Raw genomic sequence first — 27,776 nt, forward strand, 5'->3', positions numbered from 1 at the left:
GATGTCCTTTAATTATAACCTGTATTGTCTATGTGTGATTACATTCACCATAAGTGATAGATATATCTATATCATGTATCATGGCTACTATGTTTATCATTATATAATACACTATTCCTGAATAACTTATCAGGCAACACAAATTACATGATTGGACATCCCACACATTATTTAGACAATTGAACACAGCATTTAGCTACATAGCTGTATAAAGTTTTGCGCAGATCGCGCTTCTTCCGGCCTCGCATATGAGGCCGGAAAAAGCACGATCTGCGCGAAACTTTGCCGGCAGTCGCCTCCACTCTGAGCGCCCTGCTGTCAGCCTGAAGTCGGATCTGTCTGAGATGCCATAAAAGTCGGTCTGCTGTTTCCTCGCGGTGAGTGCAGTGATGTGTATAGGTTTGCAGTATTTTTTGGTGGATGGACAGAGTGGGTCACATTTTTTTTAAGCTGTTTTTCCCCTCAGGCTTCTTTATAATACCAGAGAAATGGCACAAGTACAGAATCACACTGAATAAAAAATTACCATTAAACATTACAAGAACCCTGGGACCGTAAAATGTCAGAAACCTGGACTGTGTGAATGAGGTCAAAGAAGACCTCCTCCTGGAGGTCAGAATTTAAGGAGAGAAGTTCTCTATTTTGGGGAGGGGGATTTTTCATGCCTTGTGCTGTGGCCCATACCAACCCATTCCTCACAGATTCTGTGATACATGAAAGCTTAAATCTGATTGGTTGCTATGAGGAACTGTTCCACTTTTCCTCTGCACAGGTTTTGTTAAATCTTTATGAATGGGGTGTTCCCCTTTAAGATAAATTTGATTGATTTTATTTCTTCTTTCTTTTTGCCATCGATCCCGCAGCAACAAAGAAGACAGCGGAAAATCTGTGACATTGTATCCACATAAGGAGATGAAGGCTGCACTGTGCGCAAACAAGAAAGCAATATCCCTCCTGTGTGCAGGTAAGTTCTCCTGAGCACTCCTAGTAAATATAAAGCAGTTCCTGCTATGCAGAAGATACGTTCTCCTGAGCATTATATGCTCCTTGAAGGGGTTTTCAGGCCCTAAGACATCTTATCCCCTTTCCAAAGGATAGGGGATAAGATGTCTGATCGCGGGAATTCCGCCGCTGGGGACCCCAGCTATCTCGCATGCAGCACCCACCTCTTGGAGCTGCATGCATAGCTGCAGTCTCAGAGTCTGCCGGTTCCCGACGATTACAGGGCCGGAGTATCGTGATGTCACGCCCCCTCCCATAGACTTGCATTATGGGGGGGGGGGGGGGGGGCGGGGCGGGGTGGAATCGTGACGTCACAATACTCTGGCCCCATAGTCGTGACCCGGCAGACTCCGAGACTGCAGCGCTACATGCAGCCCCTAGAGGTGGGTGCTGCATGTGAGATAGCAGTGGTCCCCAGTGGCGGGACCCCCGGCTCTCGGCAATTTAAAGGGCCAGCACGCCCTTAATTGGTTCTGGCTAATTAGTGATGTTATAAGTGCCAGCACTTTCTCTATTGCCTTGCCGGATCTTTGTGCAATCATTGCCTTAGAGAAAGCTTTCATTTGTGTCTTGCCTTGCCGTGTATCTGACCTTTGCTATGTTTTTCCAACCTTGCTCTTGTGCCACCTGCCTTTTGACCTCATGCTATGTGACCTGACCTTGCTACAGTGCCACCAGCCCTGACCTCCCGCCTGTCCTGACTACAAGTTTTCTCATCCTTCCTGTGCCACGTTACACCTCGGCAGCCTGTGTGGACGAGTCGTATCGGGGGTAGCGACCTGGGTGTTGAATGCTGCAGCAAGACCATCCCGCTTTGCGATGGGGTCTGGTTAAAACCAGCGTCACCTTAGACTCCAATCCCTGGTACGGCTCACGTCATCATCCACACAGGTACAGCGGATCCACTTCACCTCAGCTGTAACAATTGGGATAATGAATAAATTGTGACACATGAAAACAATGTAGAAAAATTATGGGAACTCAAAATCATGTAAAAAAATTGGGGAAACTCTTTGATGTAGTTCTGTTTAAAGTGCTAATTCGTGTCAAATGATGTATGGGGGGGGGATATTGAAGTGTATCTGTTACGCCGAGCGCTCCGGGTCCCCGCTCCTCCCCGGAGCGCTCGCTACACTCTCCTCACTGCAGCGCTCCGGTCAGATCCACTGACCCGGGGCGCTGCGATACCGCCTCCAGCCGGGATGCGATTCGCGATGCGGGTAGCGCCCGCTCGCGATGCGCACCCCGACTCCCGTACCTGACTCGCTCTCCGTCAGTCCTGTCCCGGCGCGCGCGGCCCCGCTCCCTAGGGCGCGCGCGCGCCGGGTCTTTGCGATTTAAAGGGCCACTGCGCCGCTGATTGGCGCAGTGGTTCCAATTAGTGTTATCACCTGTGCACTTCCCTATATCACCTCACTTCCCCTGCACTTCCTTGCCGGATCTTGTTGCCATCGTGCCAGTGAAAGCGTTTCCTTGTGTGTTCCTAGCCTGTGTTCCAGACCTCCTGCCGTTGCCCCTGACTACGATCCTTGCTGCCTGCCCCGACCTTCTGCTACGTCCGACCTTGCTTCTGTCTACTCCCTTGTACCGCGCCTATCTTCAGCAGCCAGAGAGGTTGAGCCGTTGCTAGTGGATACGACCTGGTCACTACCGCCGCAGCAAGACCATCCCGCTTTGCGGCGGGCTCTGGTGAAAACCAGTAGTGACTTAGAACCGATCCACAAGCACGGTCCACGCCAATCCCTCTCTGGCACAGAGGATCCACTACCTGCCAGCCGGCATCGTGACAGTAGATCCGGCCATGGATCCCGCTGAAGTTCCTCTGCCAGTTGTCGCTGACCTCACCACGGTGGTCGCCCAGCAGTCACAACAGATAGCGCAACAAGGCCAACAGCTGTCTCAACTGACCGTTATGCTACAGCAGTTACTACCACAGCTTCAGCAATCATCTCCTCCGCCAGCTCCTGCACCTCCTCCGCAGCGAGTGGCCGCTTCTGGTCTACGACTATCCTTGCCGGATAAATTTGATGGGGACTCTAAGTTTTGCCGTGGCTTTCTTTCCCAATGTTCCCTGCACTTGGAGATGATGTCGGACCAGTTTCCTACTGAAAGGTCTAAGGTGGCTTTCGTAGTCAGCCTTCTGTCTGGAAAAGCTCTGTCATGGGCCACACCGCTCTGGGACCGCAATGACCCTGTCACTGCCTCTGTACACTCCTTCTTCTCGGAAATTCGAAGTGTCTTTGAGGAACCTGCCCGAGCCTCTTCTGCTGAGACTGCCCTGTTGAACCTGGTCCAGGGTAATTCTTCCGTTGGCGAGTATGCCGTACAATTCCGTACTCTTGCTTCAGAATTATCCTGGAATAATGAGGCCCTCTGCGCGACCTTTAAAAAAGGCCTATCCAGCAACATTAAAGATGTTCTGGCCGCACGAGAAATCCCTGCTAATCTACATGAACTCATTCACCTAGCCACTCGCATTGACATGCGTTTTTCCGAAAGGCGTCAGGAGCTCCGCCAGGATATGGACTCTGTTCGCACGAGGCGTTTCTTCTCCCCGGCTCCTCTCTCCTCTGGTCCCCTGCAATCTGTTCCTGTGCCTCCCGCCGTGGAGGCTATGCAGGTCGACCGGTCTCGCCTGACACCTCAAGAGAGGACACGACGCCGCATGGAGAATCTCTGCCTGTACTGTGCTAGTACCGAACACTTCCTGAAGGATTGTCCTATCCGTCCTCCCCGCCTGGAAAGACGTACGCTGACTCCGCACAAAGGTGAGACAGTCCTTGATGTCTACTCTGCTTCTCCACGTCTTACTGTGCCTGTGCGGATGTCTGCCTCTGCCTTCTCCTTCTCTGCTGTGGCCTTCTTGGACTCCGGATCTGCAGGAAATTTTATTTTGGCCTCTCTCGTCAACAGGTTCAACATCCCGGTGACCAGTCTCGCCAGACCCCTCTACATCAATTGTGTAAACAATGAAAGATTGGACTGTACCATACGTTTCCGCACGGAGCCCCTTCTAATGTGCATCGGACCTCATCACGAGAGGATTGAACTTTTGGTCCTCCCCAATTGCACTTCTGAAATTCTCCTTGGACTTCCCTGGCTTCAACTTCATTCCCCAACCCTGGATTGGTCCACTGGGGAGATCAAGAGTTGGGGGCCCTCTTGTTCCAAGGACTGCCTAAAACCGGTTCCCAGTAACCCTTGCCGTGACTCTGTGGTTCCTCCTGTAACCGGTCTCCCTAAGGCCTATATGGACTTTGCGGATGTTTTTTGCAAAAAACAAGCTGAGACTCTACCTCCTCACAGGCCTTATGATTGTCCTATCGACCTCCTCCCGGGCACTACTCCACCCCGGGGCAGAATTTATCCTCTGTCCGCCCCAGAGACTCTTGCCATGTCTGAATACGTCCAGGAAAATTTTAAAAAGGGCTTTATCCGTAAATCCTCCTCTCCTGCCGGAGCCGGATTTTTCTTTGTGTCCAAAAAAGATGGCTCTCTACGTCCTTGCATTGACTACCGCGGTCTTAATAAAATCACGGTTAAGAACCGCTACCCCCTACCCCTCATCTCTGAACTCTTTGATCGCCTCCAAGGTGCCCACATCTTTACCAAACTGGACTTAAGAGGTGCTTATAATCTCATCCGCATCAGAGAGGGGGATGAATGGAAAACGGCATTTAACACCAGAGATGGACACTTTGAGTATCTGGTCATGCCCTTTGGCCTGTGCAACGCCCCTGCCGTCTTCCAAGACTTTGTTAATGAAATTTTTCGTGATCTCTTATACTCCTGTGTTGTTGTATATCTGGACGATATCCTGATTTTTTCTGCCAATCTAGAAGAACACCGCCAGCATGTCCGTATGGTTCTTCAGAGACTTCGTGACAATCAACTCTATGCCAAAATAGAGAAATGTCTGTTTGAATGCCAATCTCTTCCTTTCCTAGGATACTTGGTCTCTGGCCAGGGACTACAAATGGATCCAGACAAACTCTCTGCCGTCTTAGATTGGCCACGCCCCTCCGGACTCCGTGCTATCCAACGTTTTTTGGGGTTCGCCAATTATTACAGGCAATTTATTCCACATTTTTCTACCGTTGTGGCTCCTATTGTGGCTTTAACCAAAAAAAATGCAGATCCCAAGTCTTGGCCTCCTCAAGCGGAAGACGCCTTTAAACGGCTCAAGTCTGCCTTTTCTTCGGCTCCCGTGCTCTCCAGACCTGACCCATCTAAACCCTTCCTATTGGAGGTTGATGCCTCCTCTGTGGGAGCTGGAGCTGTCCTTCTACAAAAAAATTCTTCCGGGCATGCTGTTACTTGTGGTTTTTTTTCTAGGACCTTCTCTCCGGCGGAGAGGAACTACTCCATCGGGGATTGAGAGCTTCTAGCCATTAAATTAGCACTTGAGGAATGGAGGCATCTGCTGGAGGGATCAAGATTTCCAGTTATTATTTACACCGATCACAAGAACCTCTCCTACCTCCAGTCTGCCCAACGGCTGAATCCTCGCCAGGCCAGGTGGTCTCTGTTCTTTGCCCGATTTAATTTTGAAATTCACTTTCGGCCTGCCGATAAGAACATTAGGGCCGATGCTCTCTCTCGTTCCTCGGATGCTTCTGAAGTTGAACTCTCTCCGCAACACATCATTCCTCCTGACTGCCTGATTTCCACTTCTCCAGCTTCCATCAGGCAAACTCCTCCAGGAAAGACCTTTGTTTCTCCACGCCAACGCCTCGGAATCCTCAAATGGGGTCACTCCTCCCATCTCGCAGGTCATGCGGGCATCAAGAAATCTGTGCAACTCATCTCTCGCTTCTATTGGTGGCCGACTCTGGAGACGGATGTTGTGGACTTTGTGCGAGCCTGCACTATCTGTGCCCGGGATAAGACTCCTCGCCAGAAGCCCGCTGGTTTTCTTCATCCTCTGCCTGTCCCCGAACAGCCTTGGTCTCTGATTGGTATGGATTTTATTACTGACTTACCCCCTTCCCGTGGCAACACTGTTATTTGGGTGGTCGTTGATCGATTCTCCAAAATGGCACATTTCATCCCTCTTCCTGGTCTTCCTTCAGCGCCTCAGTTGGCTAAACAATTTTTTGTACACATTTTTCGTCTTCACGGGTTGCCCACGCAGATCGTCTCGGATAGAGGCGTCCAATTCGTGTCTAAATTCTGGAGGGCTCTCTGTAAACAACTAAAGATTAAATTAAATTTTTCTTCTGCATATCATCCTCAATCCAATGGACAAGTAGAAAGAATTAACCAGGTCTTGGGTGATTATTTACGACATTTTGTTTCCTCCCGCCAGGATGACTGGGCAGATCTTCTACCATGGGCCGAATTCTCGTATAACTTCAGAGTCTCTGAATCTTCCTCCAAATCCCCATTTTTCGTGGTGTACGGCCGTCACCCTCTTCCCCCCCTCCCTACCCCCTTGCCCTCTGGTCTGCCCGCTGTGGATGAAATTTCTCGTGATCTTTCCATCATATGGAGAGAGACCCAAAATTCTCTCTTACAGGCTTCATCACGCATGAAGAAGTTCGCGGATAAGAAAAGAAGAGCTCCCCCCATTTTTTCCCCTGGAGACAAGGTATGGCTCTCCGCTAAATATGTCCGCTTCCGTGTCCCTAGCTATTAGTTGGGACCACGCTATCTTGGTCCTTTCAAAATTTTGTGCCAGATTAATCCTGTCTCTTACAAACTTCTTCTTCCTCCTTCTCTTCGTATTCCTAATGCCTTTCACGTTTCTCTTCTTAAACCACTTATCATTAACCGTTTCTCTCCCAAATCTGTTCCTGCCACTCCTGTTTCCGGCTCCTCGGACATCTTCTCCGTCAAAGAGATTCTGGCATCCAAAAAGGTCAGAGGGAAAACCTTTTTTTTAGTGGATTGGGAGGGTTGTGGTCCAGAAGAGAGATCCTGGGAACCTGAGGACAATATCCTAGACAAAAGTCTGCTCCTCAGGTTCTCAGGCTCTAAGAAGAGGGGGAGACCCAAGGGGGGGGGTACTGTTACGCCGAGCGCTCCGGGTCCCCGCTCCTCCCCGGAGCGCTCGCTACACTCTCCTCACTGCAGCGCTCCGGTCAGATCCACTGACCCGGGGCGCTGCGATACCGCCTCCAGCCGGGATGCGATTCGCGATGCGGGTAGCGCCCGCTCGCGATGCGCACCCCGACTCCCGTACCTGACTCGCTCTCCGTCAGTCCTGTCCCGGCGCGCGCGGCCCCGCTCTTTGCGATTTAAAGGGCCACTGCGCCGCTGATTGGCGCAGTGGTTCCAATTAGTGTTATCACCTGTGCACTTCCCTATATCACCTCACTTCCCCTGCACTTCCTTGCCGGATCTTGTTGCCATCGTGCCAGTGAAAGCGTTTCCTTGTGTGTTCCTAGCCTGTGTTCCAGACCTCCTGCCGTTGCCCCTGACTACGATCCTTGCTGCCTGCCCCGACCTTCTGCTACGTCCGACCTTGCTTCTGTCTACTCCCTTGTACCGCGCCTATCTTCAGCAGCCAGAGAGGTTGAGCCGTTGCTAGTGGATACGACCTGGTCACTACCGCCGCAGCAAGACCATCCCGCTTTGCGGCGGGCTCTGGTGAAAACCAGTAGTGACTTAGAACCGATCCACTAGCACGGTCCACGCCAATCCCTCTCTGGCACAGAGGATCCACTACCTGCCAGCCGGCATCGTGACAGTATCAATATTTATCAGTCACTCAAATGCAATAAAACAGTGTTTGGTAAAAGTGAAGAAGATGCATAAAAATGAATATAAAAAAAAAGAGAGGATATATATATATATATATATATATATATATATATATATATATATAGGAATATGCAAATCAGCTCATTACATCACCTTTTCAGGCAATGTTCCTTGGTATCAGCTTAGCTCCAGTTACGGAATATAAAAAGCTAATCGGGATTAATGCCAAGCCAGAACTCTCTCTCCAGAAGGAAAGAGCACCCATCTACAGACAGCTGTTTTGGGGTACTTGCCCCTCGTCAGTACAGAGCAGGGTAATCTGGCTTGGCTGAGATGAGATAAGGCCCCTCATCTCAGCCAAGCCAGATTACCCCGCTCTGTACTGACGAGGGGCAAGTACCCTGTCTGCAGATGGGTGCTCTTTCCTTCTGGAGAGAGAGAGTTCTGGCTTGGCATTAATCCCGATTAGCTTTTTATATTCCGTAACTGGAGCTAAGCTGATACCAGGGAACATCACCTGAAAAGGTGATGTAATGAGCTGATTTGCATATTCCCCTACCCAGAATGCCTGCGGAGTGCTTAGTGGCCCTTGAAAGCTCCGTCACACCAGGAGTGGTGAACTCTCCCTGAGTTAAATACTCATCCCGTATATATATATATATATATATATATATATATATATATATATATATATATAAAGAGAAGGCCTGACTCATTGAATCAATGCCCAGCCTAAACCCTTGGACCTGAATTTTTTAACAGGTGTTGTTTTTAAGACGTAGATGAGGAATAAGAAAGGATTTTTCGAAATTCAACCCTTAAGGGGGTGAAAAATGGGTTGAAAGTTTATATGGAAGTCCGTCATTTTTGAAGCTAGAAGCATGAAACTTTGTTTTTAGGCTAACAATTAGAGAGAAGGAAATACGTGTTTTAAAGTTTTCTAAAATTCCACCCCAGAAAGGGGTGAAACAGGGTTTCAAAGTTTGTATGAATTAACCCCTTGCCGCAGAATGCCAAGGAGCTGAGCTCGCATCATACCCGCACGTCCCGGCTGCTATCAGCAGTCAGGACCCGTGGCTAATGCCGGACATCGCCATTCCGACAGATGTCCGGCATTAACTCTTTAGACGCGGTGATCAAAGTTGAAAGAATTCGGGTTGTTTGGATGCCCGTAGACTTTACCCAGAGCCGCCTCATTACTATTGGATCGTGAAAAGTAGATCTATGTTACCTCAAATTTAACACAGGTGAAGCCGCGGGCAAAATCTACTACCTTATAAAAAAAGATGAAGCTCAGATGAATAACAGATGAATAATGTGAATGAAAAGTAGATATAAAAATAATGAACATAAAGATATATAAAATGAAATAAAATGGTAAAAATAAAAACATAAGGTCAATGCATAGTAAAAAAAAGTGGGAGTCAGTTTGTCCGTGAAGAAGTAAATCCAATAATAAATCCATATACAAGAACCCATCATCGGTGATCACTGGAGACCACTATGGCCGGGTTCATACCTAATATTTTGTTCAGTATTTTTACCCACAACCAGTAGTGGATCCAAAACAGATAAGGCAGAAAATGTTCCCATCCAAGTTTTCTCTGTATCTGTTCCACTTCTGGTTTTGGCTACAAATACTAAAATAATGTGTGAGACCTCTGACCATCGGAAATGCCTATTGTCACGATGCCGGCTGGCAGGTAGTGGATCCTCTGTGCCAGAGAGGGATTGGCGTGGACCGTGCTAGTGGATCGGTTCTAAGTCACTACTGGTTTTCACCAGAGCCCGCCGCAAAGCGGGATGGTCTTGCTGCGGCGGTAGTGACCAGGTCGTATCCACTAGCAACGGCTCAACCTCTCTGGCTGCTGAAGATAGGCGCGGTACAAGGGAGTAGACAGAAGCAAGGTCGGACGTAGCAGAAGGTCGGGGCAGGCAGCAAGGATCGTAGTCAGGGGCAACGGCAGGAGGTCTGGAACACAGGCTAGGAACATACAAGGAAACGCTTTCACTGGCACGATGGCAACAAGATCCGGCAAGGGAGTGCAGGGGAAGTGAGGTGATATAGGGAAGTGCACAGGTGAACATACTAATTGGAACCACTGCGCCAATCAGCGGCGCAGTGGCCCTTTAAATCGCAAAGACCCGGCGCGCGCGCGCGCCCTAGGGAGCGGGGCCGCGCGCGCCGGGACAGGACCGACGGAGAGCGAGTCAGGTACGGGAGCCGGGGTGCGCATCGCGAGCGGGCGCTACCCGCATCGCGAATCGCATCCCGGCTGGAGGCGGTATCGCAGCGCCCCGGGTCAGTGGATCTGACCGGAGCGCTGCAGTGAGGAGAGTGTAGCGAGCGCTCCGGGGAGGAGCGGGGACCCGGAGCGCTCGGCGTAACAGTACCCCCCCCCCTTGGGTCTCCCCCTCTTCTTAGAGCCTGAGAACCTGAGGAGCAGACTTTTGTCTAGGATATTGTCCTCAGGTTCCCAGGATCTCTCTTCTGGACCACAACCCTCCCAATCAACTAAAAAAAAAGTTTTCCCTCTGACCTTTTTTGATGCCAGAATCTCTTTGACGGAGAAGATGTCCGAGGAGCCGGAAACAGGAGTGGGGGGAACAGATTTGGGAGAGAAACGGTTGATGATAAGTGGTTTAAGAAGAGAAACGTGAAAGGCATTAGGAATACGAAGAGAAGGAGGAAGAAGAAGTTTGTAAGAGACAGGATTAATCTGGCACAAAATTTTGAAAGGACCAAGATAGCGTGGTCCCAACTTGTAGCTAGGGACACGGAAGCGGACATATTTAGCGGAGAGCCATACCTTGTCTCCAGGGGAAAAAATGGGAGGAGCTCTTCTTTTCTTATCCGCGAACTTCTTCATGCGTGAAGAAGCCTGTAAGAGAGAATTTTGGGTCTCTCTCCATATGATGGAAAGATCACGAGAAATTTCATCCACAGCGGGCAGACCAGAGGGCAAGGGGGTAGGGAGGGGGGGGAAGAGGGTGACGGCCGTACACCACGAAAAATGGGGATTTGGAGGAAGATTCAGAGACTCTGAAGTTATACGAGAATTCGGCCCATGGTAGAAGATCTGCCCAGTCATCCTGGCGGGAGGAAACAAAATGTCGTAAATAATCACCCAAGACCTGGTTAATTCTTTCTACTTGTCCATTGGATTGAGGATGATATGCAGAAGAAAAATTTAATTTAATCTTGAGTTGTTTACAGAGAGCCCTCCAGAATTTAGACACGAATTGGACGCCTCTATCCGAGACGATCTGCGTAGGCAACCCGTGAAGACGAAAAATGTGTACAAAAAATTGTTTAGCCAACTGAGGCGCTGAAGGAAGGCCAGGAAGAGGGATGAAATGTGCCATTTTGGAGAATCGATCAACGACCACCCAAATAACAGTGTTGCCACGGGATGGGGGTAAGTCAGTAATAAAATCCATACCAATCAGAGACCAAGGCTGTTCGGGGACAGGCAGAGGATGAAGAAAACCAGCGGGCTTCTGGCGAGGAGTCTTATCCCGGGCACAGATAGTGCAGGCTCGCACAAAGTCCACAACATCCGTCTCCAGAGTCGGCCACCAATAGAAGCGAGAGATGAGCTGCACAGATTTCTTGATGCCTGCATGACCTGCGAGATGGGAGGAGTGACCCCATTTGAGGATTCCGAGGCGTTGGCGTGGAGAAACGAAGGTCTTTCCTGGAGGAGTTTGCCTGATGGAGGCTGGAGAAGTGGAAATCAGGCAGTCAGGAGGAATGATGTGTTGCGGAGAGAGTTCAACTTCAGAAGCATCCGAGGAACGAGAAAGAGCATCGGCCCTAATGTTCTTATCGGCAGGCCGAAAGTGAATTTCAAAATTAAATCGGGCAAAGAACAGGGACCACCTGGCCTGGCGAGGATTCAGCCGTTGGGCAGACTGGAGGTAGGAGAGGTTCTTGTGGTCGGTGTAAATAATAACTGGAAATCTTGATCCCTCCAGCAGATGCCTCCATTCCTCAAGTGCTTATTTAATGGCTAGAAGCTCTCGATCCCCGATGGAGTAGTTCCTCTCCGCCGGAGAGAAGGTCCTAGAAAAAAAACCACAAGTAACAGCATGCCCGGAAGAATTTTTTTGTAGAAGGACAGCTCCAGCTCCCACTGAGGAGGCATCAACCTCCAATAGGAAGGGTTTAGATGGGTCAGGTCTGGAGAGCACAGGAGCCGAAGAAAAGGCAGACTTGAGCCGTTTAAAGGCGTCTTCCGCTTGAGGAGGCCAAGACTTGGGATCGGCATTTTTTTTTGGTTAAAGCCACGATAGGAGCCACAACGGTAGAAAAATGTGGAATAAATTGCCTGTAATAATTGGCGAACCCCAAAAAACGTTGGATAGCACGGAGTCCGGAGGGGCGTGGCCAATCTAAAACGGCAGAGAGTTTGTCTGGATCCATTTGTAGTCCCTGGCCAGAGACCAAGTATCCTAGGAAAGGAAGAGATTGGCATTCAAACAGACATTTCTCTATTTTGGCATAGAGTTGATTATCACGAAGTCTCTGAAGAACCATACGGACATGCTGGCGGTGTTCTTCTAGATTGGCAGAAAAAATCAGGATATCGTCCAGATATACAACAACACAGGAGTATAAGAGATCACGAAAAATTTCATTAACAAAGTCTTGGAAGACGGCAGGGGCGTTGCACAGGCCAAAGGGCATGACCAGATACTCAAAGTGTCCATCTCTAGTGTTAAATGCCGTTTTCCATTCATCCCCCTCTCTGATGCGGATGAGATTATAAGCACCTCTTAAGTCCAGTTTGGTAAAGATGTCGGCACCTTGTAGGCGATCAAAGAGTTCAGAGATGAGGGGTAGGGGGTAGCGGTTCTTAACCGTGATTTTATTAAGACCGCGGTAGTCAATGCAAGGACGTAGAGAGCCATCTTTTTTGGACACAAAGAAAAATCCGGCTCCGGCAGGAGAGGAGGATTTACGGATAAAGCCCTTTTTTAAATTTTCCTGGACGTATTCAGACATGGCAAGAGTCTCTGGGGCGGACAGAGGATAAATTCTGCCCCGGGGTGGAGTAGTGCCCGGGAGGAGGTCGATAGGACAATCATAAGGCCTGTGAGGAGGTAGAGTCTCAGCTTGTTTTTTGCAAAAAACATCCGCAAAGTCCATATAGGCCTTAGGGAGACCGGTTACAGGAGGAACCACAGAGTCACGGCAAGGGTTACTGGGAACCGGTTTTAGGCAGTCCTTGGAACAAGAGGGCCCCCAACTCTTGATCTCCCCAGTGGACCAATCCAGGGTTGGGGAATGAAGTTGAAGCCAGGGAAGTCCAAGGAGAATTTCGGAAGTGCAATTGGGGAGGACCAAAAGTTCAATCCTCTCGTGATGAGATCCGATGCACATTAGAAGGGGCTCCGTGCGGAAACGTATGGAACAGTCCAATCTTTCATTGTTTACACAATTGATGTAGAGGGGTCTGGCGAGACTGGTCACCGGGATGTTGAACCTGTTGACGAGGGAGGCCAAAATAAAATTTCCTGCAGATCCGGAGTCCAGGAAGGCCATAGTAGAGAAGGAGAAGGCAGAGGCAGATATCCGCACAGGCACAGTAAGACGTGGAGAAGCAGAGTAGACATCAAGGACTGTCTCACCTTTGTGCGGAGTCAGCGTACGTCTTTCCAGGCGGGGAGGACGGATAGGACAATCCTTCAGGAAGTGTTCGGTACTGGCACAGTACAGGCAGAGATTCTCCATGCGGCGTCGTGTCCTCTCTTGAGGTGTCAGGCGAGACCGGTCGACCTGCATAGCCTCCACGGCGGGAGGCACAGGAACAGATTGCAGGGGACCAGAGGAGAGAGGAGCCGGGGAGAAGAAACGCCTCGTGCGAACAGAGTCCATATCCTGGCGGAGCTCCTGACGCCTTTCGGAAAAACGCATGTCAATGCGAGTGGCTAGGTGAATGAGTTCATGTAGGTTAGCAGGGATTTCTCGTGCGGCCAGAACATCTTTAATGTTGCTGGATAGGCCTTTTTTAAAGGTCGCGCAGAGGGCCTCATTATTCCAGGATAATTCTGAAGCAAGAGTACGGAATTGTACGGCATACTCGCCAACGGAAGAATTACCCTGGACCAGGTTCAACAGGGCAGTCTCAGCAGAAGAGGCTCGGGCAGGTTCCTCAAAGACACTTCGAATTTCCGAGAAGAAGGAGTGTACAGAGGCAGTGACGGGGTCATTGCGGTCCCAGAGCGGTGTGGCCCAAGACAGGGCTTTTCCAGACAGAAGGCTGACTACGAAAGCCACCTTAGACCTTTCCGTGGGAAACTGGTCCGACATCATCTCCAAGTGCAGGGAACATTGGGAAAGAAAGCCACGGCAAAACTTAGAGTCCCCATCAAATTTATCCGGCAAGGATAGTCTTAGACCAGAAGCGGCCACTCGCTGCGGAGGAGGTGCAGGAGCTGGCGGAGGAGATGATTGCTGAAGCTGTGGTAGTAGCTGCTGTAGCATCACGGTCAGTTGAGACAGCTGTTGGCCTTGTTGCGCTATCTGTTGTGACTGCTGGGCGACCACCGTGGTGAGGTCAGCGACAACTGGCAGAGGAACTTCAGCGGGATCCATGGCCGGATCTACTGTCACGATGCCGGCTGGCAGGTAGTGGATCCTCTGTGCCAGAGAGGGATTGGCGTGGACCGTGCTAGTGGATCGGTTCTAAGTCACTACTGGTTTTCACCAGAGCCCGCCGCAAAGCGGGATGGTCTTGCTGCGGCGGTAGTGACCAGGTCGTATCCACTAGCAACGGCTCAACCTCTCTGGCTGCTGAAGATAGGCGCGGTACAAGGGAGTAGACAGAAGCAAGGTCGGACGTAGCAGAAGGTCGGGGCAGGCAGCAAGGATCGTAGTCAGGGGCAACGGCAGGAGGTCTGGAACACAGGCTAGGAACATACAAGGAAACGCTTTCACTGGCACGATGGCAACAAGATCCGGCAAGGGAGTGCAGGGGAAGTGAGGTGATATAGGGAAGTGCACAGGTGAACATACTAATTGGAACCACTGCGCCAATCAGCGGCGCAGTGGCCCTTTAAATCGCAAAGACCCGGCGCGCGCGCGCCCTAGGGAGCGGGGCCGCGCGCGCCGGGACAGGACCGACGGAGAGCGAGTCAGGTACGGGAGCCGGGGTGCGCATCGCGAGCGGGCGCTACCCGCATCGCGAATCGCATCCCGGCTGGAGGCGGTATCGCAGCGCCCCGGGTCAGTGGATCTGACCGGAGCGCTGCAGTGAGGAGAGTGTAGCGAGCGCTCCGGGGAGGAGCGGGGACCCGGAGCGCTCGGCGTAACACCTATGGTCCTCACTGAATCTCCGCAGCTGTCCTCCAGAACCCCAGCCTGTCATGTGTTCTCCTGTGGAGGGTTAGTTCCAATGTTCCGGCGCCTCCAGTCAGGCTCCAGGTTTCCTTCATCTTGAGTAAGCTGGATAAGCAGGTGCTCCTCAGCCTTTGGTTCTCCAGCTGTTACAAAACTACAAAACTACAACTTCCATCATGCTTGTGCAGCCAAAAGCCCTCCAAAAGTAGTTTTGGAACATCTGGAAAACCATAGGCTAAGGAGCAATGGCTTAGAGGGAGAGTTGGGAAATATGGAGCCGGACCAGCTGGAGGAGTAGGTTGAGGACCACCACAAAGTCATCCTCACTACAGAGCCGTCCTCACTACAAAGCCGCCCCCACTAGACAGCCGTCCCCACCACAGAGCCGTCCCCACCACAGAGCCGTAACCACCACAGAGCTGTGTCCACCACAGAGCCGTTCCCACCACAAAGCCGTTTCCACCACAGAGCCGTACTCACCACAGAGCCATCCTCACCACAAAGACGGCCCCACCACAGAGCCATCCCCACTTCAGAGCCGTTCCCACTTCAGACCTGTCCCAACCACAGAGCCATCCCCACCACAGAGCCGTCCCCACTTCAGAGCCGTCCCCAACACAGAGCCGTTCCCACTTCAGAGCTGTCCCCACCACATAGCCATCCCCACCACAGAGCCATTCCCACAGATTTTTAGAAGAATTCTTCCAATTGTTTGTGCCAAATTTCTTTAAACCTCATCCGCTTTGCTGCTACTGTGATACACTGTAAACCTTCCGCAGCATATTGACCTCACACTCAGAGAACCTTCTATAGATCGATGCATATATTGTCTAAGCTTCGCCACTTTCCAAAGACAAAATTAGATATTACCAGTGTTACCATATATGGGATAACTCGGCACCAAGGTTGTGTTTTTTTCCTCGGGTGGATCTGACCGTCAGATCTGTTGGTGCTCAGCATTACAGGAATGGGCTTTACAGGTTGCCAGGTGATGGTCACATGAGCTGAAGGTAACAACATGATCTATAGGATGCATTCTAAAGACCTCGGGACAGATGATGTCATATTTCTTCTAACTGGTTGCCCCACATTCCCCGGGCTCAGCATTGACATGTGACAGGTGCAGTGGTCACCAAGCGTAGAGCGAGAGTGAGTATGTCCTCCGTGAGGGTGGCCTGGACCCTGCTCCTGCTTAGTAAGTGCCCCCTATGCCACCATATGTGATCTGTAACTATTTATCTAATCTATCGACATATATGGAAGCCCCACAGAGAATGGTTGGAGAATGGATGGAAAGCTGGTCTCCTGCTCCGCTCTTTACACTAACGGGGTAATTGATCTCTATTCTTGGGACGTCACCCCAGATGAAGCAAACACGAAACGCACGAAGAGTATGGTGATGTTCCCTGTGACTCCATCAGTCACTATGACTTTTATTTATCCCACATGGACACTAGTAGGGCAGTTACATTGGGGTGATTACTTGGTTAACTTGGGTTGGCGGGTTCCCGACTCTAGTACACTCCACTGTATATATATATACATTGTACATTTGTATTGTATTGCCTTTTTGCTACTCTTCACTGCGTGGGATATTTATTCCTTCTAAGCACTTGCACTATTTGATTAATATCTATATACTTTTTTCCATTGTGTGGCTTTACTTTATTGTTGTAGCTCTTATATTCCTTTATATCAGTTCACTCTCTGTTTGTTTGATTTATTTTATTGTTTTTTATACTATCTTGATTCTGTAATAAACATATTCATTGGTTTTCTATAGACACAGTATTTTTTGGTTGGTTATACTTAATGAGCAGAAGACATTATTACCCTAGGGACATTCTTTGGAATCCTGGGTATGGTGGGAGTCATAGTGGCCGGACCCCTTCATGATCACCTTGTTATTCTCTGTTTTGAAAAGGGGAATACCCCTTAAACCCAGATGTTCAAAATGTTCCCATAATTTTAGCAACATGTTTAAATGTATTAAGAAGTGTCTCTTATTCTACTATATTATACGTTATACTATATACTAAGACCTAAATATATAAGATACAAAACCAAATTTATACACTAAAAGCAAACGGGAAAAAATCTAATCTCTGTGGAATCTGTTGGCGCTACACAAATGGCTTACTACCAGACACCCAAAAAAACAGTCACCAAACACGAGTTATGTACACAAGGTATACGTCCCCTTTTGAGGCTGTACACATCAGGAGGATCTTTTCCAACTCTCAGCAGAGGTTCCGCACAGCCTCCCAGTGCAGACTTGGTCACACAGTTTGGTCACATCTTAATCAGCCTCAGCACCTGTGCTGACTTGGGGACAACCTTAAATTCTATACAGGCCCAAGAAGGGAATGAAAGGCCACACTACCAAACATAGCTGTCTCCTTATCTCATTTATCTGTCTTTCTGCCAGTATCTTCTCTATTTCTGTCTCATACATCCTAACTAAGAAAGCTGTGGGGAAGAGGTGAGCAATAAATTCATTCTTGATTTTCAATTTGCAGGAACTTTTGGGGCCACACAAGGTGAGTAAAGACCAACCCAACATGACAGATGAAAGAACAATAAGATGGATACAAGAGATGAGAATATGTCATCGACAGATCCCCCATAACAGTGTGTCATCTACGGATCCCCCATAACAGTGTCATCTAGAGATCCTCCATAACAGTGTATCATCTACAGATCCCCATAACAGTGTCATCTAGAGATCCCCCATAAAAGTGTCATCTACAGATCCCCCATAACAGTATGTCATCTACAGATCCCCATAACAGTGTCATCTACAGATCCCCATAACAGTGTGTCATCTACAGATCCCCATAACAGTGTGTCATCTACAGATACCCATAACAGTGTGTCTTCTACAGATCCCCCATAACAGTGTGTCATCTACAGATCCCCATAACAGTGTGTCATTTACAGATCCCCATAACAGTGTGTCATCTACAGATCCCCATAACAGTGTGTCATCTACAGATCCCCCATAACAGTGTGTCATCTACAGATCCCCATAACAGTGTGTCATCTACAGTTCCCCCATAACAGTGTGTCATCTACAGATCCCCCATAACAGTGTGTCATCTACAGATCCCTCATAACAGTGTCATCTACAGATCCCCATAACAGTGTCATCTACAGATCCCCCATAACAGTGTTTCATCTACAGATCCACCATAACAGTGTCAGCTACAGATCCTCCATAACAGTGTCATCTACAGATTCCCATAACAGTGTGTCATCTACAGATTCCCATAACAGTGTGTCATCTACAGATCCCCCATAACACTGTCATCTACAGATCCCCCATAACAGTGTCATCTACAGTTCCCCCATAACAGTGTCATCAACAGATCCCCCATAACAGTGTGTCATCTACAGATCCCCCATAACAGTGTCATCTACAGATCCCCATAACAGTGTCATCCACAGATCCCCCATAACACTGTCATCTACAGATCCCCCATAACCGTGTGTCAACTTCCGCTCCCACATTACAATGTCATCTACAGATACCCATAACAGTGTCATCTACAGATCCCCCATAACAGTGTCATCTAAAGATCCCCCATAACAGTGTGTAATCTACAGATCCCCCATAACAGTGTGTCATCTGCAGATCCCCCATAACAGTGTCATCTACAGATCCCCCATAACAGTGTGTTATCTACAGGTCCCCCATAACTGTGTCATCTACAGACCCCCCCATAACAGTGTGTCATCTAGAGATCCTCCATAACAATGTGACCTACAGATCCCCCATAACATTGTCATCTACAGATTCTCCATAACAGTGTGCCATCTACAGATCCCCCATAACAGTGTGTCATCTACAGATCCTCCATAACAGTGTCATCTACAGATCCTCCATAACAGTGTGTCATGTACAGATCCCCCATAACAGTGTCATCTACAGATCCCCATAACAGTGTGTCACCTACAGATCCCCATAACAGTATCATCTACAGATCCCCATAACAGTGTCACTTACAGATCCCCAATAAGTGTGTCATGTATAGATCCCCCATAAGTGTCATCTACAGATCCCCCCATAACAGTGTGTCATCTACAGATCCCCCATAACAATGTGTCATCTACAGATCCCCATAACAGTGTGTCATCTACAGATCCCCCATAACAGTGTTATCTACAGATCCCCCATAACAGTGTGTCATCTACAGATCCCCATAACAGTGTCATCTACAGATCCCCCATAACAGTGTTTCATCTACAGATCCCCCATAACAGTGTTTCATCTACAGATCCCCAATTACAGTGTCATCTACAGTTCCCCCATAACAGTGTGTCATCTACAAATCCCCATAACAGTGTCATCTACAGATCCCCATAACAGTGTGTCATCTACATATCCCCCATAACAGTGTCATCTACAGATCCCCCATAACAGTGTGTCATCTACAGATCCCCATAACAGTGTCATCTACAGTTCCCCCATAACAGTGTTTCATCTACAGATTCCCCATAACAGTGTTTCATCTACAGATCCCCAATTACAGTGTCATCTACAGTTCCCCGATAACAGTGTGTCATCTACAAATCCCCATAACAGTGTCATCTACAGATCCCCATAACAGTGTCATCTACAGATCCCCCATAACAGTGTGTCATCTACAGATCCCCATAACAGTGTCATCTACAGTTCCCCCATAACAGTGTTTCATCTACAGATTCCCCATAACAGTGTTTCATCTACAGATCCCCAATTACAGTGTCATCTACAGTTCCCCGATAACAGTGTGTAATCTACAAATCCCCATAACAGTGTCATCTACAGATCCCCATAACAGTGTCATCTACAGATCCCCCATAACAGTGTGTCATCTACAGATCCCCCATAACAGTGTGTCATCTACAGATCCCCCATAACAGTGTGTCATCTACAGATCCCCTATAACAGTGTGTCATCTACAGATCCCCCATAACAGTGTGTCATCTACAGATCCCCCATAACAGTGTCAGCTACAGATCCTCCATAACAGTGTGTCATCTACAGATCCCCCATAACAGTGTCATCTACAGATCCCCCATAACAGTGTGTCATCTACAGATCCCCCATAACGGTGTCAGCTACAGATCCCCCATAACAGTGTGTCATCTACAGATCCCCCATAACAGTGTTATCTACAGATCCCCCATAACAGTGTGTCATCTACAGATCCCCCATAACAGTGTCATCTACAGATCCCCCATAACAGTGTGTCATCTACAGATCCCCCATAACAATGTGTCATCTACAGATCCCCATAACAGTGTGTCATCTACAGATCCCCCATAACAGTGTCATCTACAGATCCCCCATAACAGTGTGTCATCTACAGATCCCCATAACAGTGTCATCTACAGATCCCCCATAACAGTGTTTCATCTACAGATCCCCCATAACAGTGTTTCATCTACAGATCCCCAATTACAGTGTCATCTACAGTTCCCCCATAACAGTGTGTCATCTACAAATCCCCATAACAGTGTCATCTACAGATCCCCATAACAGTGTGTCATCTACATATCCCCCATAACAGTGTCATCTACAGATCCCCCATAACAGTGTGTCATCTACAGATCCCCATAACAGTGTCATCTACAGTTCCCCCATAACAGTGTTTCATCTACAGATTCCCCATAACAGTGTTTCATCTACAGATCCCCAATTACAGTGTCATCTACAGTTCCCCGATAACAGTGTGTCATCTACAAATCCCCATAACAGTGTCATCTACAGATCCCCATAACAGTGTCATCTACAGATCCCCCATAACAGTGTGTCATCTACAGATCCCCATAACAGTGTCATCTACGGTTCCCCCATAACAGTGTTTCATCTACAGATTCCCCATAACAGTGTTTCATCTACAGATCCCCAATTACAGTGTCATCTACAGTTCCCCGATAACAGTGTGTAATCTACAAATCCCCATAACAGTGTCATCTACAGATCCCCATAACAGTGTCATCTACAGATCCCCCATAACAGTGTGTCATCTACAGATCCCCCATAACAGTGTGTCATCTACAGATCCCCCATAACAGTGTGTCATCTACAGATCCCCTATAACAGTGTGTCATCTACAGATCCCCCATAACAGTGTGTCATCTACAGATCCCCCATAACAGTGTCAGCTACAGATCCTCCATAACAGTGTGTCATCTACAGATCCCCCATAACAGTGTCATCTACAGATCCCCCATAACAGTGTGTCATCTACAGATCCCCCATAACGGTGTCAGCTACAGATCCCCCATAACAGTGTGTCATCTACAGATCCCCCATAACAGTGTTATCTACAGATCCCCCATAACAGTGTGTCATCTACAGATCCCCCATAACAGTGTCATCTACAGATCCCCCATAACAGTGTGTCATCTACAGATCCCCCATAACAGTGTGTTATCTATGAATTTCCTTAACATTTGTGCTGATGACCCATAATCCGATTTTTATCTTGCTTAAAAACTGCAAAGCTTTGTTGTATTTTTCCTTCTACAGAATGTGGAAAGCCTCAGATATCCAATCGGATCATGGGAGGGACTAGTGCGCAGGCCGGTCAGTGGCCGTGGCAAGTCAGCTTACGGTTGAATGGACGTCACTTTTGTGGTGGATCTCTGATCAGTAACACGTGGGTGGTGTCGGCCGCTCACTGTATAACAAGGTTAGAGGGTTCTTCTATATTGTCTTATTGCTCTTCTATAAGGAGATGGTGGTGACGTCTTCTTCTAATTGTATCATCTCTCTTATTGCAGCAGCGTCACCACCTCCTCACTCACCGTCCATCTTGGTACCTACCAAATCTCTGTGCCAAATTCTCAAGAAATCTCTATTAATGTGAAGAGTTTTATTAAGAATCCGAATTATGTGAACGCAGGATCAATGGGGGACATCAGCCTCATCCAATTGGTGGACAACGTGACCTTCACCTCTTACATCCTCCCCGTCTGCCTCCCTACAGCCAACGTAGTCTTCCCTATGGGCCTCATGTGTTGGGTCACCGGCTGGGGAAACACTCAGTATGGCGGTAGGTATTGGTATCACAGACGATTGTCCTCTATGAGGGTCTTCTGCAGCTTTACCGTGTGTCATTGGAACTAACATGACGGACGGAATTGTAAAGTGGGTCTCGCAGTCTATCTGAAGGACTAGGAGTTGGCATCATATGGCAGTGTGGTGCCGGGAGTAGGTTGTTGCGGTAATAGTGTAGGGTCTGGTGGTATTAACCCTTGAATGTCGTGATGCCAGGGTGCTGTTTCCTCCATAGTAATGTTCCTACCGCCAACCTTCCCACAAACGGCAGGGAGAAATAACGGAATATCCAAAGTAGATTTTATGAAGTAAACTGAATAAACTTTACTTGCAGATTTTATGCAATGGTATTGAAAATGGTATTTTCAAGAGTGAACCGGGATACAGGTTCCTCACAGGTTTGCTGGGACTTGGAAGCAATGAGCTTTTGATGCTAGCCATTGTGCTACTATTCAAGAATATTTGAGCTGATAGTAGTCACACAAGATTCAGTAGTTTGAGCTTTGAGTAACTCATGTTTCGTGGCTGCAGGTTCTTAGGCTTTGGGCCTAGATGAATTGATGAAGCTGATGAGATGTTTATGCTTCTTTAGTGTCCAGGAGATAAGAGACTAGAATTTAGTGGCTGCAGCCCCTTATATATTAAGAGGGCTGGACAAAAGCTCATTGGTTGGCAAACCACAGCAGACTATTTAATATAATCCGGTATTTTTCAGGGCAAAAGAATACCACAAAAAATATGGGAAAAAAGTCCCGTAATTTACTGTCACAAAATATCTGCAGGGCACGCAGCGCTGGAGGCGGATTTGTTGCAAGTTTCATATTTTGCATTGCAAAGGGGGAAATGTACAGCGAGTTGACAGTGAACCCACATCCAGCCGTGTATATACGACCTGCGGATTCTGTGTGGATTTATTTGTGCCATAGATGTCGGTGCATGTGAATCTGCCGTGAGTCTTCCTCCACATGATATCTTTTTGGCTTAAAACAAGGGGGGGGGGGGGGGGGGGGTTGGGGGTTTGGGGGGTTGTTTTGTAATTTTTCCTTTGGCCCAATTTATGTGATGTTTTGGGCTCCACCACTAATATATATTTGGAAACCACTGCATATACCACTGCATATACCTAGACACACTGTATATTCCTATGCACACTGTATATACCTATGCACACTGTATATACCTACACACACTGTATATACCTATGCACACTGTATATACCTATGCACACACTGTGTATACCTATGCACACTGTATATAACTATGCACACTGCATATACCTACACACACTGTATATACTGTGAGAAGGTGAAAAGGATAATAGTGGACGGTCAATATGTGTATATACCTTTGCACACTGAAGTGAGAGCCGGTAATTTTTCCAGTGTCCGTGCTGCATGGTGCAGACTGACACTAGTGTAGCTGCAAAGCCAATCTGGGACGGCTCTTACTGGGAATGACCAAGTGCAGGGTGGGGGGTCATTCCCCACAATCCAGGCCGTCTTTTGTTGGCCTTAAACACAGCCTGCTTCACCAGCTGGGGGGGATTTTTGCTAGTTGCAGCTCACACTGCCAGAGAGAGCTGAGTGTGGAGTCTTCCCTGAGAGTTTGGAAGCTGGTGAGCAGACTGCCTGGAGGCCTGGAAAAGACTTGCTTGATGCCGCATGGAATGGACTCAGGTGTGAACAAACACCTAAGGAATACCGGTAGACTTTTGTTACTTTTTCCTTTGTTCTGCATTTAAAGACTGTTTGCTGCTTGCCAAGTGTGAATAAAACACTGATCTTTTAGTTGAAAAGTCCTGTTTCTGTGCCTCTATACTGCAACCGCACCTATCTGCAAGAGCGAGTCATCACATTTGGTGGAGGATGCGGGCAGTCAGTGATTGTGTTGTAGCATACTGTTTGTAAGAACCAAGCCTGGGATAACCCCTCGGCGTTGTTGCTAGGGGAAACAATCCTACCGACAAGAGTCAGTACATCGAGAGTGTTTTCTCCAGTGAGTCAAGGCAAAGCAGTGTTCCAGTGACCGCAGTGTTGCCAAAATGGAGGATGTTATAAAAGCGCTCATGGAAGCCAACTTGCAACAGCGGGAGACCAACAGGCTCCAGCAGGAGTCCACCAAGCGACAACAGGAGTTCAACAGGCAACAGCAGGAGTCCACAAGCAACAGCAGAAGTCCAACAAGCATCAGCAGGAGACTAACCAGCTACTACAATCCGCAGTGACGACTAGTGTTGCTCGCGAATATTCGCAATACGAATTTTATTCGCGAATATCGCATATTCGCGAATATTCGCGAATATTCGCGAATATAGCGCTCTATATTCATAATTATGAATATTCTTTTTTTTTTTTTCTCACAGTACACATCACAGTGATCACCCCTCTCTGCTTCCAGCTTGTGTGGTGTAAAGAAGGCTCTAATACTACTGTGTGAGACTGGCGTGCGAATTTTTGCATATGCGAATTTCCGTTTATGCTAATTTTTGTATATGTTAATTTTCGCATATGCGAATGTTCGCATATGCGAAAATAAAACGAGAATATTATGAATATGCGAATATTCGCGAATATATGATGAATATTCGTCCATATATTCGCGAATATTCGCGAATTCGAATATGGCCTATCTCAACACTAGTGACGACCCGGACCACCCCTGACGCTCGGAAAGCAGTTCGGATGGCGATGGCCAAGATGACCCTTTCGAATAATGTCGAGACCTAAATGGCGGTCTTTGAAAAAGTGGCCATGAGGGAGAAGTTACCCCGGGACCAGTGGGCTGAGGTCATCGCTCCGTTCCTGTCGTCTGGATCCCAGCAGGCGTACTTTGACTTGTCCAACGACCCGGCTGCCAACTATGACATTGTCAAGGGTGAGATCCTGGCCAGACTGGGGTAAATGTGTGGGTCGGGGCCCAGCGGCTACTCCAGTGGGAGTATAAGCCGGCTGAGTCTGCCAGACCGCAATACTTCGACCTGTTGCAACACCTACAAAAATGGCAGCAGCCGGAGGTGTTGAGTCCCACTGCCATGCTGGACCGTCTCTTGGCCGATACTCCCTCCAGAGCTGGGTTGGCCAGGCGTCCCCTTAGCAATGCACTGGGGATAGTAGAACTGGTGGAATGGCACAAGTCCTCCAGGAAACTACAGGAGTGGGCTGTTAAACCCAGGGTGTCCCCCCCCCCCCTTGCCCAGGCGGTTGGTAAGCCCTAAAGTTCCCCGGGAGGTGTTCCATAAAGACCCCGCCCCCTTGCTGTGTTGGGGGTGTCAGGAGCTGGGACATGTCAGGGCCAATTGTCCCCACCAGGGAGAATCCATGTACATTAACTTTGCCCACTGCCCCTCCATGTATGCCCAAAGACTGTGTGCCACAGGCATCCCCAAAACGATGGACTATGGTAACCTCTGTCGGGTGAAGTGGTTACTTGGTGAGGTCTAACCTGGTGCCGCCGACTGAGTATGTGGACCGGAAAGCTGGGGTCCTGTGTATTCATGGGGACTTAAAGGACTATCCTACCACCCTAGTGACTTTGTCCACAGTGGCTGGCAGGAGGACTCATTAGGTGGCCGTGGCCACAAAGCTACAGTATGAGCTCAAAATTGGGAAAGACTTTCCAGGGTTCATGTCTATGTGGCCCCAGACAAGAATTCCCCAGACCCGCGAGAGAGGGGTATCCCCAATAGACTGTCCCTATTAAAGGGTGACCCCGGAAGCTTGGGAACCTAAGTCAGAAGCACCAGCAGTTTGGGTGACCACCACCACTACGGTGGAAGAGGAGGTGTCGTCTCCACTGAGCGTTATGGTAGGAGATGTTGAGGAGCTGCCGTCAAGGTCAGAGTTGGCAGACCACAATGTTTCGGGAGAAAATTTTTGTACAGCACAGCACCAGGACCCGACTCTATCTCAGGCCTGGGAAAATGTATTAATTGTAGAATGTGCACCACAACAACTGGGACCCGAGACTGTATACCCCCGTTTTGTGGTCCACAAAGGGATGCTGTACCGGGTAAACCAGGTTCGGGGTGAGAATGGGGGAACAATTGGTTGTGCCTAAAGCATATCGGAGGCTAGTGTTAGAGTTAGCCCATCAACATGTTTTAGGGGGGCACCTGGGCCAGCAGAAGACGCAGGACCGAATTTTGCAGCGCTTTTACTGGCCCAGTGTGTATAAAGAGGTCGAAAGGTACTGTGAATCTTGCCCAACATGCCAAATAACTAGCCCCCAGTCACATTACCGTAGTCCCCTGGTCCCCCTCCCGATTATCGAGGTCCCGTTTGAACGGATCGCTATGGATCTGGTAGGCCCTTTGCCGAAATCCGCTAGGGGGCACCAACACATCCTGGAAGTCCTGGACTAACCCAAGGCGCTACCTCTGCGGCATACCTCAGCCAAACTTAAGCTAAGGAGCTAATGGACTTGTTTTCCTGAGTGGGCTTACCTAAAGAGGTATTGCCTGACCAGGGCACCCCGTTTATGTCAAAGGTAATGAAAGAGCTTAGTAAGTTACTGCAGTTAAACAGCTACGGACCTCCGTGTACCACCCGCAGACGGACGGCGTGGTAGAAAGTTTTAACCAAACGTTAAAAAATATGTTGAAGCGGGTGGTGGCTAGAGATGGAAAGAATTGGGATCTTTTGCTGCCCTATCTCATGTTCGCAGTGCGAGAAGTGCCCCAGGCCTCTACTGGGTTCTCGCCCTTTGAACTGCTGGACGGCAGACATGCGTGTGGTCTGTTAGACATAGCCAAAGAGGTGTGGGAACAACAGCCCACGCCGCACAAAAGTGTAGATGAGTATGTCACTCAGTTGCAGGAACGGATGGAAACAGTGTTGCCTTTGGTCAGGGAACATATGGAAGCAGCTCAGCAAGCACAGAGCAGAGTCTATAATAGCCAGGCTCATGTTCGAAATTTTAACCCGGGAGATCGGGTTCTGGTTCGGGTACCAATGGTCGACAGTAAATTTCTGGGGAGGTGACGTACAGGGTACACCAGCCCGGGCGGAGGAAGCCGGAGCAAGTGTAACATGTAAACTTGTTGAAACCCTGGAAAAATAGGGGGACTGGTGTGGATGACAGCCCCCGGCCAGGTTTGTTAGGGGTGGAGCCCCCGGCCAGGTTTGTTAGGGGGGGAGTTTCCCGTCTCTCAGTCCGGTGCGAGGAAAGCAGTTGCCACAGTAAAGATTGCTGACAGCCTTTCCTCTGCACAGAATCAGGAGGCCAGGGAGTTCATCAGTATGAACACCGATGTGTTCTCAGACCTTCCTGAACGTACTTCTGTCATCCGCCATGACATTGTCACTGAACCCCAGTGAAAATACGGTTGAAACCATACCCGGTACCTGAGTTGTGGCGACAAGCCATTTTGGAAGAAGTACAGCATATGTTAAAGGTGGATGTCATCGAAGAATCGAAAAGTGAGTGGGCCAGTACGATAGTCTTAATACCCAAACCAGACGGTACGTTACGGTTCTGAAACGATTTCCGTAAACTTAATGAGGTTTCCAAGTTTGATGCATATCCCACGTCCCGAGTCGATGAGCTTATTGAGAAGCTGGGACAAGCCTGGTACTTTTCTGTTTTGGACTTCACAAAAGAGTACTGGCAGGTGCCTTGACGGAGGCTGCCAAAGAGAAAACCGCATTTGTCACACCAGAAGGTTTATTTCAATAC

At 48.7% G+C, this 27,776-nt stretch overlaps 1 protein-coding gene across 1 annotated transcript in view; it reads left to right on the forward strand.

Moving 5' to 3' along the window:
* Positions 1 to 27,776, forward strand: part of LOC130284128 (serine protease 27-like) — a 52,848-nt gene that overhangs the window by 19,909 nt on the left and 5,163 nt on the right. The window contains exons 2-5 of the mRNA XM_056534156.1: positions 864 to 964; positions 17,572 to 17,592; positions 21,573 to 21,735; positions 21,827 to 22,098. Of these exons, the coding sequence (XP_056390131.1) occupies positions 913 to 964; positions 17,572 to 17,592; positions 21,573 to 21,735; positions 21,827 to 22,098 (508 nt within the window). The 5' untranslated portion in view covers positions 864 to 912. The remainder of the gene's footprint in view (positions 1 to 863; positions 965 to 17,571; positions 17,593 to 21,572; positions 21,736 to 21,826; positions 22,099 to 27,776) is intronic.

This window comes from Hyla sarda, chromosome 8 (genome assembly GCF_029499605.1).
Source record: "Hyla sarda isolate aHylSar1 chromosome 8, aHylSar1.hap1, whole genome shotgun sequence".
NCBI classification, from domain to species: Eukaryota; Metazoa; Chordata; class Amphibia; order Anura; family Hylidae; genus Hyla; species Hyla sarda.